Below are 13,123 nucleotides of genomic sequence, written 5' to 3'. Positions count from 1 at the left end.
AATACATTCTCTCAGAAAGTTCCCTATAATTCAAGCAATGCATTGGGAATTCTGCCTTTTCAGAATCACATTGTATATGTAGTTGTCTAGTATTTTCTAGTTTAAAAAGCAATTTTATGTGCTATTGTCTGGTGATCAACAATGTAAAAACTATATAATGTAGAAGAGCTTAAATCTGAACTGTCATTGGTTTGTAAAAGTGTACATTTAATAGGCAAAAGAGTTTGAACGAATGTAATATATGTGAAGTGAATATATTATAGTCTATTTTTGCCATAAAATAAATATTGAAGCAAGATATTATTTGTGTGTGAATAGTACAATTACAGCTGTTTTGTCTATTTTTTTTCCATTTTAGTTCTTATTGCAGAGGTATGTAATTAGTCCCATTTCTCCAGTGGGTTATTTTAAATTATGTTCCAGACAATAGATGTTTCTTTTAGTCGTTTACAGGCATCACACATTTCCACCATCACCAGTCACTTACGAGTTAGAATCAGTCAGTCAGTTCAGTCGCTCAGTCGTGTCCGACTCTTTGCAATCCGATGAATCGCAGCACGCCAGGCCTCCCTGTCCATCACGAACTCCCAGAGTTCACTCAGACTCAAGTCCATCCAGTCGGTGATGCCATCCAGCCATCTCATCCTCGGTCGTCCCCTTCTCCTCCTGCCCCAATCCCTCCCAGCATCAGGGTCTTTTCCAGTTAGTCAGTTCTCCATATCAGGTAGCCACAGTATTGGAGCTTCAGCTTCAGCATCATTCCTTCCAAAGAAATCCCAGGGCTGATCTCCTTCAGAATGGACTGGTTGGATCTCCTTGCAGTCCAAGGGACTCTCGAGAGTCTTCTCCAACACCACAGTTCAAAAACATCATTCTTCGGCGCTCAGCCTTCTTCACAGTCCAACTCTCACATCCATACATGACTACTGGAAAAACCATAGCCTTGACTAGACAGACCTTAGTCGGCAAAGTAATGTCTCTGCTTTTGAATATGCTATCTAGGTTGGTCATAACTTTCCTTCTAAGGAGTAAGCGTCTTTTAATTTCATGGCTGCAGTCACCATCTGCAGTGATTTTGGAGCCCCAAAAAAATAAAGTCTGACACTGTTTCCACTGTTTCCCCATCTATTTCCCATGAAGTGATGAGACCGGATGCCATGATCTTCGTTTTCTGAATATTGAGCTTTAAGCTCAAGTTAGAATGCATCTTGTCAAAACAGCCAACTTTGTTAATCAGGACATTTGTTGAACAATTAATATATTTGAAGAATAGATATTTACGTACTTCCCTGCAGGTTGGCAGAGCTTTTCCTCACAGAATCATCCCTGTGGTGCAACTTGTTATTAGGTGAGTGTCCACCTCACTTACTTTGTTGTCCAGTTGCTCAGTCGTGTCTAACTGTCACCCCATGGACTGCAGCACACCAGGCCTCCCTGTCCATCACCAACTCCTGGAGTTTACTCAAACTCATGTCCATCGAGCCGGTGATGCCATCCAATCATCTCATCCTCTGTTGTCCCCTTCTCCTCCTGCCTTCAGTCTTCCCCAGCATCAGGGTCTTTTCCAATGAGTCAGTTCTTTGCATTAGATGGCTAAAGCATTGGAGTTTCAGCTTCAGCATCAGTCCTTCCAATGAATATTTAGGGTTGATTTCCATTAGGATGGACAAAGTAGTGCAATGTGTCATTAGTCGAATGTCCACTTCATTTATTAATGGACTTATTTTTGGATCAGCAACAGCAACATTGGAAGTGTGTTGAAATCCAGATTCTTGAGGCATATCCCATGTCTAAAAATTCTGAATCAGAAACAGTATGAAAAAGGCATAAATGTTCAATGTAGACTGCAACTTGGGATTCATGACATAGCCAAGCTACAGTCAATAGGTTGACTATGTCTTTATTTAGACCATTTTTCTTCCCTGGTGACGCAGAGGTTAAAGCATCTGCCTGGAATGCTGGAGGCCCGGGTTCAATCCCTGGGTCGGGAAGATCCCCTGGAGAAGAAAATGGCAACCCACTCCAGTACTCTTGCCTGGAGAATCCCATGGAGGGAGGAGCCTGGTAGGCTACAGTCCATGCGGTCGCAAAGAGTCGGACATGACCGAGCAACTTCACTCACTCACTCAATGATATTTACAGTCGTGGTTGACTGATGGGCCCCCAAAGATGTCCACGATCTAGTCCCCTGAAGTTATGAATGTTTTACATAGCAAAAGGGACTCTGCAAATGCGATTAAATCAAGGTTTTTGAGATGAGATTGTCCAGGATTATCCAGGTGGGCCCAGAGGAACCACAGGGTCTTTCTCAGAGGGAGGCAGGAGGGTCGCAGTGAGCAGAGGCGTGATGAGAGAGGCAGAGGTGAGAGGTTTGAAGATGCCACACTGCTGGCCTTGACGATGGAGGCACGGGCCCCAGGGGAAGGGATGCAGGCAGCCGCTGAAAACTCGGAAAGGTGAAAAACACACTCTCCCCAGAGCCTCCAAGAAGAATGCAGCCCTGGCAACATCTTGATTATATGCCGTCTGGCTTCCAGAACTGTAAGCTGGTAGGTTTTATTTTAAGCCATTGCGTTTGTGGAACTTGTTAACAGCAGCAGAAGAAAACTTATAAAATAATATTCTCTTCATGGGAAAAACAATGGTTGACTCACGTTTTAAAAAATTGTTTCCAGTTTTTTAAAATTGAGGTGTACTTGACTTACAATATATATGTTTCAGGTGTATAACACAGTGATTCCCAATTTTTAAAGGTTATACTCCAGTTATAGTTATTAGGAAACGCTGGGTATATTCTCTGTGCTGTGTAATAAACCCTTGCTGCTCATCTATTTACACCCAGAACTTTGTGCCTCTTAACCCCCTGCACCTGCGTAACCCTCCCCCATCCCCCTCCTGGCTGGTAAGCACTAGTTTTTCATATGTTTCTTTTTTGTTATATTCCCTAGTTTGTTGTATTTTTTAGATTCCAAATGTAAGTGATATACAGTATGGGCTTTCTCTGATTTATTTCACTGAGCATAAAACCCTCCAAGTCTACCTATGTTGATGGAGATGGAAAAACTTCATTCTTTTTTTATGACAGAGTAGTATTCCATCCAGACAAGGCAATGGCACCCCACTCCGGTACTCTTGCCTGGAAAATCCCATGGATGGAGGAGGCTGGTGGGCTGCAGTCCATGGGGTCGCTAAGAGCCAGACAGGACTGAGTGACTTCACTTTCACTTTTTGCTTTCATGCATTCAAGAAGGAAATGGCAACCCACTCCAGTGCTCTTGCCTGGAGAATCCCAGGGACGGAGGAGCCTGGTGGGCTATGGGGTCTATGGGGTCGCACAGAGTCGGACACAACTGAAGTGACTTAGCAGCAGCAGCAGTATTCCATCCCATATGTATATATATATATATACACACACATATACATATTACATATATATATATATACACACAACACATCTGCTTTATCCATGCATCTGTTGATAGACACTTAAGTTGCTTCCACGTCTCAGCTATTGTAAATAATCCTATGATCGTTGGCGTACATGTATCTTTCAAACGCGCTGCTCCTCCTCTCCGGGTGTGCAGTCCACACTGGCGCCGCCGTGCCCTGTGGTGAACACGCGGCTCCCCTCCGGGTGTGCCGTCCGCAGCGCGGCTCCTCCTCGTGTCCGGGTGTGCCGTCCGCGCTGGCGCCGCCGTGCCCTGCGGCGCTCCTGCTCTCCGTCCTTGAGGGCCTCCGCACAGCCCTCCGCAGCGCCTGGGCCCGTGTCCACTCCTGCCAGCAGGGTCCGAGGGTCCCTTTGTCCACACTCTCGCCGGCATCTGTCGTTTGCGGTTTCTTCGAAGACGGCCGTTTGGACAGACGTGAGACGCTGGCCTGCTCCGGGGGCCGGGTCCGGAGGCCGCTGTCGGGCCGTCCGTGTGTCTGCCCGTGGGGCTCACAGAGCTGGCCCAGTGGCTGTCCCGTGGTGAGCCCTCTGCCGGGTGGGCCGGCCCTGAGGCCAGAGCAGAGGCCCGGGGGCCGGAGCGTGGCTCGGGCTGGTGGAGGGGGCTCAGTCCCGAGTCCTCTGGCCGAAGGTCTGGGGCTCCAGTCCACTGCTGTGCGCTGGGGCCAGGACGCGGCCCATGCGCGGGCAGCACTGGGCCCCGGGGCAGCTGTGGGCTCGGGCGATCTCTAGGCAGCCTGCCTAAGGTCCCCTGGAGGAGGGCGTGGCTGCCCACTCCAGGATTCTTGCGGGAGAATGCCCTGGACAGTGGAGCCTGGTGGGCTACAGTCCATGGGCTCGCAACGAGTCAGACAGGACTCCGTACTAAACAACAATCTGCAGGTCAGTGGGGCTGAGTCCCTGCCCAGCTGGCTGTTTGGCTGAAGTGCCCCAGTATTGGTGCCTACAGGCTTGTGGGCAGGGGCAGAGCTGGGTCCTGAGGCTAATAAGCTAGAGACAGATAGGTAGATAAAGTCGCTCAGTCGTTTCCGACTCTGAGACCGTGTGGACTGTAGCCCGCCAGGCTCCTCTATCCATGGGATTCCCCAGGCATGAACACTGGAGTGGGTTGCCATGCCTGCCTCCAAATAAGCTAGAGGGCGATTCCAAAATGCTGCTGGCCGGCACCAGCGCCCACGTGGTTGAACAAGCTCCCCACGCGCTGCCGCCAGTGCCCGAGTGCCCAGGGCAGGCTCCAGTGGCCCGTGCCTCTCCAGGAGACGCTCCAGACTGGCAGGAACGTGCAACCCAGACTTCATGCAGATTACTGTTTCCACCCTCGGTTCTGGAAGATGAGATTTTGCGTGAGCCCTTTAAGAATGGGGTTCTATTTAGGACTGAATTTGAGACTCGCGAGAGCCAGCTATGCTGGCCTTCAAAGCCCAGACATGCTGGGGGTCCATCTTCCAGGTGCAGGACCCCTGGGTTGGGGAACCCAGTGTGAGGCTCCGACCCCTTGCTCCTTGGGGAGAGCCTCTGAAATTGTAACTATTCTCTCATTTGTAGGTTGCCCAACTTGGGGGTATGCGATTTGATCATATGCAATGCCACCCCTCCTACCCATCTGTGAGTCCTTCTTTATATTTTTAGTTGGAGAAGATCTTTTTTTGTAGGCGCTGGTATTTTTCATAGGTGTTCAGTAAATAGTTGTAATTTTGGTATGCCCATGAGAGAAGGTGAGGGTCTTTCTACTTTGCCATCTTGGCCCACCTCAACCTGTTTTGAAATCTTAGAAGGTGAGTGTGGAACCCTAGCATCCAGGACTGCTAGGCATTTTTGCCTCAAAACTTGAATGTTGGTACAGGACAGTTCTCAAGGGAATAAGGGTGGCTTTGGAGCAAAGCTTTCTTTACCCCAATTCAAAGCGTCTTCTCCCTGGCCTTAGAATTTCAACACACAGCTTTGTTTTGGTGGGGATATGCTATTACCGGGTGCACCTGATGCTTTTAAAAGGTCTGGGCAAGGCATCGCGCTCGAGAGCATCTCCGATCACCAGAATGTGAGTTTAGCAGATGGCTTTCCAAGACTCTACTAGCACATGAAGGGTGATGGAGGGGTCTCCACTTCAAGGTGTAGATTATTTAATTTATAATTTCTAAAGAACCTAAGAATTAAACTAAGATTAACTTTGGCATATTAAAACTAAGAGAAATCTTTGGATCATGTAATCTGAACTCTTTTTAAACAAAGGCCCAGAATAATTTGTTGGTGACCACACAGCTAATTCAACCACTTGGGGAATTGTCATCTTGCCTCGTAGAAGCTATTCTGATTTTTTCTAATTGTTTTCACTGGGGGAAAAAAATGTGGCTTTTTAAAGCTTCTTAGGAGAATGCTAATTTATATTTTAAACCATTTGAAATGTGAGCAAATGAGGAAATTTTCATGTAATTTAGCAGTTTGCTACATTGCTCCTTTTAAATAGGGAATTTGCCCTCTGAGTGTAACAGAGGAGGAAGTATCTGTCCTGTTTCCCTATAACCTTGTCTAGAGCTAAACATCCCCTCCAGGTCAAAAATGTCTCTGTGCATGAACAAATGCATCCGTGCTTTGAGGATCCAAAGAGAAACAGGTTCTTTCTCTCGAGAAGCCCAGCGCCAGGACGGGAGACCAACTAGATTCTAAACAGTATGATAATTCTCATGGCAGGCGTGGAAGGTCTCACCCAGAGCAGGGGACATCTGTCGGAGCAGCCGCTCAAGGTTTGCATGTTACCTTCCCTCTGGGCCGTCAGTGCAGGCCCCACGGGACCCCAGGGGGGGAGATGGTGTTTGGAGCCAACGGCAAGTGCAGAGAGGGGAGGGACCTATTTGGGAAGAAGCAATTAAGACGCTGAGGATGCTTGGGTGAGCCTGATGAGAGATGAATTGGGAGGAAAACATGACTTTATAAACAAATGCAAAGGGGCCTGTACCTTTTCTGGTTAGCAAGAAGAAACTCAGTTTGGCTTGTGTTTTAAAGAAGGGAGTGACATGGTCTGTTGGTCTGTTTGACAGTAAGAGTAGCGGCCTGTGAGTCTTTTCCAAAGAACCTGTTTAACTTCTTACAGCCCTGCAGTGAAGGCTCTGTAACTACTCGATTCAACACATGAAAAGCAGGAGGAAGGTTAGTAACCAGCTTAAAGTCACAGCTCATAAGGAATCAAACCTGAGCAACTGGGCTCAAAACACTCATCAACGACTCTGCAAATCAGAATGAGCTGTGGGAGAAGCAGAGGGAAAGAGAAATTAATATCCTGATCTGAGACTAAGCCAGTGTTTCCCAGACTTACCATTCACTTCACCTTTACAGAACTTTGGCCATCTGAGAACCACTTTTAATGTTTCTTTAAACCAAAAAACAAACAAATAAAAAACTTTAAACCAGCTCATCTCTTTAAATTTTACAGGGAATCCTGAGGATAACAACAGAATACCCTAAAACATAGAAAGTCAGGATGGGCCAAGGCCTCAGACAAGAGGCTGCACCCAGAGTTGGAAGGTAGAGAAGACGGACGTGTCAGAGCAGGAAGGGAGTCTGGGGCAAGGCCCCAGGTGGGGAGGCTCAGCAGGAAGGCAGCAAGCTCCAGCGAAGGAGGGAAATGGGGGGCCGACCAGGGCAAGGGGGTGCGGGCCTCGTGGTGGTGAGGCTGGGGCTGAAGGCAGGGGCCCTGCGAGCTGGGAGAGTGGGGCAGCCCCAGACGGGATGGAGGGGGGGACATGCGAGTGACGGGAGACCCGGGCGGGCGCCAAGAAAGAGGCCACAGCGGGTGAGAGGACCGCAGGCTGCAGAGTGGAGTGAAAGGCGCTCAGTCGTGTCCCGCTCTTTGTGACCCCGCGGACTGCGCAGTCCATGGAGTTCTCCAGGCCAGAACACCATGCTGGGTAGCCTATCCCTTCTCCAGGGTATCTTCCCGACCCAGGGATCGAACGGGGGTCTCCCACATCGCGGGCGGATTCTTTACCAGCTGAGCCACCAGGGAAGCCCATGTACGTACTTTGCGTAACATGTTTCAAAGAATGGCTTTTACATAATTCTTTATTTCAATATCTCTTATTAATAGTAAGAGAAGGAAATGGCAGCCCACTCCAGTGTTCTTGCCTGGAGCATCCCAGGGAAGGGGGAGCCTGGTGGGCTGCCGTCTATGGGGTCGCACAGAGTCAGACACGACTGAAGCGACTTAGCAATAGTAACTTATGCAAATACAGTCTTTTAGACTTATAATATTGAAATTTATTCTCTATGATTTAGAAAATGGCTAATTTCTTGGATAAAACAGTATATTTAGAAGTCGTAAAGCCAAGCAAATCCCTTATTTCGGAATTTTGACAGATCTTCATGCAGTTTAGATTTTCCACAGTTGCCCGATCTGTACTTCGCATCTTTTGCTGTTGGGGGTAAGATAAAACTCCACAGGTGAGAGCAGAGGGTCGGCAGGGCCAAGGAAAGAATGCAGCAGGATGATCTGGGGCCTGACACTGGGTACCCAGCCTGACCGTACTGCAGGCTGTCCCTGAGCCTGGGTTCTGAAGTTTCCCACCCACCACCAGAAATCAGTTCTAATACCTCCAGTGATATGCACCACCTTTTGGGAAACACTTGTGTGGGCAAAAGAATGCTAAAAGCCTGCATTAAAGAATGAGATACTTGGAGGAAATTGCTAAATTTCTAGAACAACATTTGGTTTATCACCCATATTCTGATTCATCTTTTTATCCTCCATGGTGCCCAGGCATGAAACCGTTATCTAACACTCAAATATTTCCATTACTGTGAGTGGTTGAAAAGACCTAAGTAGAGGTGAGTCTTCTGAGACATATCTGAGTTCAGTTAAGGATCCTGTTATGAAGTGTACAGGCAAGGGGAGGGTACCAGACTGGGCCTGGTAGATGTTCATCTGCACAAGGGATGGCGTTTCAGCCAATAGGCCATCCAAGCTCACTGATTATTAGAAAGGCCTTGAGGCTTTAGATACTGTAGGAAATTAGAGGAAAGAAATGAGATACTGTTGTTTAGTTGCTAAGTTGTGTCTGACTCTGTTGTGACCCTGTGGACTGTAGCCTGCCAGGCTCCTCTGTCCATGGGATCTCCAGGCAAGAATACTGGAGTGGGTTGCCGCTTTCCTCCTCCAGGGGAATCTTCCTGACCCAGGGATTGAACCCAGGTCTCCTGCCTTGGCAGGCGGATTCTTTACCATCTGAGCCACCAGGGAAGCCCCAAGATGGCAGCAGACGACGCTTAATGTTTTAGGAGCTGCTCCAGGTTATAGGCCCTTCCCCCAGGGCCTGCAGAACCACTCATGTCTAGGTGAGATCCGTTCCCCTATAAAGGGACTTCAGAAATTGTGGTCCACTGGCCCTAAGGGGAGCCAGGTGATTCTCACTTTCTCGCATTCACACCCTTCTATCCTGCCTCTTAACGTGGGCAAGACCTGTGACTTGTTTTTTCCTTTTTTAGAACATCTTTATTTTATAGCATCAGTAATATGCAATCATAAATTTCTGACTTTACAATGCTCCCATTTCTTAATAATCACAAGATACAGGAAAAGAGGTAGAAAATTTTAAGGAATACTATGGACAGATATGATTTTGCTTGTCGTACCAAACTCCTCCAGTGGCAGACAGAAAGGTTTAGTTTAATTAAGAAGTGACATGGGGAATAAGCTGATCCCAAGGGTAGAGAATGTTTTCTATTTACAGAGCACCATTTTTTATGACAAGGAGTATATTATAGACTGCGGTTAGCCTCTGTTCCAAATGAATGTAAACTGCCTAACTGCCAAAACAAAAAAGGTCTCGCTTTTTTCTGTCTTTTACCTCTATCTATAAAGGCTTCCCTGGCGGCTCAGACGGTAAAGCATCTGCCTGCAATGCGGGAGACCAGGGTTCCATCCCTGGGTCAGGAAGATCCCCTGGAGAAGGAAGTGGCAACCCACTCCAGTACTCTTGCCTGAAAAAACCCATGGATGGATGAACCTGGTAGGCTACAGTCTATGGGGTCGCAGTCGGACACGACTTCACTTTCACTTTCACTTTCATAAAGGTAAGCACTGCATTTAGCTTCAATTCAAACAAGCAAGCATGAATCATTTTTTCCAATAGCAAATTTAGCTTTACAAATACCTATGTATATTTAGCATCAGCAAAAAAGGCATTCATTTCAGAAGAATTAAAAATAGATCCTTACTGTTAATTTAGAAAACCCTGATTCAGATAATCTTTTTACTTTTCTGATTCTCATTATCATGAGAAATTACACAGTAATTTCTGTGCAAATTTACACAGTAAATTCTCTGTGTAATACACACGTGCACTCAGCTGCGACGTGTTTTTAACCAAAAGAATATGGCAAAGGTGATGGAAGTCACTCCTGGACACACCACGTCATGACTGTTTTCTGAGACTCCGTCTGGCTAGCAGAGCCTCCTTCATTCTCCTGTGAGCCTGAGAGGCAGGCAGCCACGCTGTGAGCGGTCTACGGAGAGGGCCACGCAGCAGGGAACGGGAACAGCCTCCAGTGGGCACAGTCAGCAGGAAACGGAAGCCTTCAAACCGAAAGCTACAAGGGAAGACGCCCTGCCAACCACCTGGGAGAGTCTGGAAGCAGAAGTCACCCCCGTGACCCCAGCCGAGCCCTGGCTGGTAGGTGTGTGAGACCAAAGGCAGAGAGGACCCGCCTAAGCTGTGCCTGGACTCTTGATCCACAGAAACTGTGCGATAAATAATACATGTGTGTTGTTTTAAGCTGCTAAATTTATAGCAATTTATTATACAACATAGAAGACAAATACAGAACTCTTATATAAAAGTAAAAAAAAAAGTAAAAGGAATATTGAATGATTGGCCATTTGGGAGATTTATTAGTGAAGATCAGACATCCAAGGTCAGTCCTCAATGCTCATTTCCAGGATTCTCAGAGTTGGTCCTTCCACCTCCTGGCTGTCTTTGATTCTGCACAACTGAGCAGAAGGCACGAGTGCCGTGCTGAGGCAACACAGCTCCGTGGAGGTCTCAGCCCTCTCTGCGTCACTGTCGCCTTCAATGACACTCACAGAGGTTTCCTGGTCTAGCAAACTGTCTGACACGCTTCCATTTTTCTCATCCCAAACTGAAGTTTCAAGATTTGTTTCCTCATTCACCTGCTGAATGATAACCCCTTCTGAATACTTTGATTTATAGATGGGGAGGAAAAATTCATTCGAAGAGACTTTCTCATTCTCTTCCTTTGGTATAGTCAATAACATATTCAAAGCTTTTTGGTATTCCTGACGTTCCTGTTGAATGATTAAATCTTGTTCACTTTTATTTTCATTTTGTTCTAAATTCTCAGCCTTTCCAACATCACGTAAATGCAACGTATCCACGTTGTCTAGCTTTCCTGAGCCTTCCCTGGACGTGCAGCCTAAGTCCACCTTTAAGACGTGTAGCAGCCGGCGCATTTTTTCCTGGAATTAAAAAAATACAAGAGTAATTATATTAATTAGGCCAGTCAAGGGTGCTGCAGCGATGCTCACCTCCGCGGGGTTAATACTGCCTCCTCCTCCTCCTGCCTGTATCTCCCCTTTCCCCACATACCCAGAAAGGGCAAGAGAAAGAAGTGTCTGCTTTTAATGCATTCTTTGAGAGAAAGGTAAAACTTGAAAATTCTTTCTATATTAGGATTTTTCTTATAAAGTTAAGACAAACCTCCTCCAAATGATGTTTATTTTGCTTTATATGTCTCTCAAACAGTCGTTCCAGAAACCTACAAATGATAAATAAAAATGTTAATGGTCTCAAAATCAGAAAACCGACTACATAGAGTTTAGACCCTTTTTCTTTTCACAGATACAGACCCTAATCCTCCTCTGTTCTATCAAGCTCTCCAGTGTGGAAGCTAGTCTGACTTCTACTATGTTTCAGTTATGTTAATAGATGCCAATGTCTCTTCTGAGACTGCACACTGCTTACATTTCTGTGAAATAAACTGTTTGACATGAGGTTGTAATGCCCCCCACTAAAGAGCCCTGTATCCTTTCTCTCTCTCACAAACACCAAAAGCCTTCCCTCCTCCTTTTCTCTGTCACATACACTCATCCTCCAAAGGCAAACTCTAAAGAAAACTCTCTTATAAAGCGTTACTTGACAATGTTTCCTAAATTATACTTGAAAAGATATTCCACTCAGGGTAAACTGACATAGTAAGTTAAAGTCAGCACTTATTGTGGACTTCCCTGGTGGCTCAGACGGTAAAGCGTCTGCCTACAGTGCAGGAGACCCGGTTGGATCCGTTTGTGCTGGACACTCGATAATCATTTTATCTCTAATCATGACCAATAGACGTGTGCTAAGTTGCTTCAGTCGTGTCCGCCTCTCTGTGACCACATGGGCTGAAGCCCACCAGCCCCTCTGTCCACGGGATTCTCCAGGCAAGAAGATCGGAGTGGGCTGCCATGCCCTCCTCCGGGGGGCCTTGTGTCTCCTGCACTGGCAGGCGGGTTCTTAACCACTAGCGCCACCTGGGAAGCCGATACTGGCAGAGAAAGGTATTAGAAAGCCCGTCTTCAGATGAGAGAACAGCCCGTCTAGATGATTTTGTCTCCCCGAGGTCACAAGCCATGAAGAGAATGTAACTCAGGAGTGTCTGGCTCCAGGCACATTCTTTCAGCTATACCAGCCCTGTCTAGCTACCACAGGAGTATATCAATTGGGTTTTGAAAACTACTCATTTGTTACCATTTGTTACTATCAATGAAGTCATGAGACAATCTTAGATTTAATTATTCTTCTGATTTTGAAATTCTTGAAAAGCCCAAGAAATCTGTATACTATATTTTACAACTATCATTGATGTTTACTGGGCACTTTTCTATGCATATATATTTCTTTATGAAAACTGGGATTAAATAATACTGTTTTGATATCTACACTGTTTTCTAATCAGTTATATTATTTTGAACATCTTTATGTATCAATAAATTCACTTCTGCAACATCATTTAAAATATCTGAACAGACCTTACTATTACAAACATTCTAAAATTTATTCAACTGAACCTTACTATTCAATATGCAGGTTGATTCCATTTTATTGTGCTACTATAAAACTTGTCACAGTAAAAAGCCTTATTAAATGAAAAATGTGAGTTTTAATGCTCTTAAGCATGAATGTGCATTTTTCATGTCAACTTTGTTTTGGCTTCTAATCTTATTTTTTTGATTTACAGTTGGAGGCAGTGTTTTTGTTCTGGTGGTGGTAAAAAAAAAACAACAACTATATAACATATAATTTACCATTTTAACCAATTTTAAAATTTACAGTTCAGTAGTGTTATGTATATTCACGTTGTTAAATAGAAACAACTTATTAAAAATGTCTGCACTTGACATACTCATGCCAGGGAAAGCACGCAGCATATACACAGTAGGGCCTTCTGATACATATCATAAAGTTCTATCTACATGAATTTCAGCTAAATAAAAGTTCAAGCTGGTTCAGGACAACGGGTTCCTTAAGATATATAGTACAAGATGGTTTTACAAACTTCCCCTTTCACTGGCTGTGTGCAAACCTAGTCTTTAACTTGTCCTCACGTTACTAGTAACAGTCATAACAAAAAAAGCCTGCTTTTGATCTTGACAGTTTCAGATAGTAAAAAGAGATGATGGAATTTTGCAAA

General features: G+C 45.6%; 1 protein-coding gene across 23 annotated transcripts in view; it reads right to left on the bottom strand.

Annotated features, from left to right (window-relative positions):
- Positions 1–10,200: 10,200 nt before the first annotated feature.
- The window catches only part of SPATA7 (spermatogenesis associated 7), a 40,684-nt gene continuing 37,761 nt past the window's right edge, over positions 10,201–13,123 (bottom strand). For all 23 annotated transcript variants that reach the window (XM_069597210.1, XM_069597221.1, XM_069597211.1 and 20 more), the window contains 2 exons: positions 11,152–11,209; positions 10,201–10,910 (listed from right to left, as the gene is read on the bottom strand). In XM_069597210.1, the coding sequence (XP_069453311.1) occupies positions 10,350–10,910; positions 11,152–11,209 (619 nt within the window). In that variant the 3' untranslated portion in view covers positions 10,201–10,349. The remainder of the gene's footprint in view (positions 10,911–11,151; positions 11,210–13,123) is intronic.

Source organism: Ovis canadensis, chromosome 7 (genome assembly GCF_042477335.2).
Source record: "Ovis canadensis isolate MfBH-ARS-UI-01 breed Bighorn chromosome 7, ARS-UI_OviCan_v2, whole genome shotgun sequence".
NCBI classification, from domain to species: domain Eukaryota; kingdom Metazoa; phylum Chordata; class Mammalia; order Artiodactyla; family Bovidae; genus Ovis; species Ovis canadensis.
This window is presented reverse-complemented; position numbering and strand designations above follow the sequence as displayed.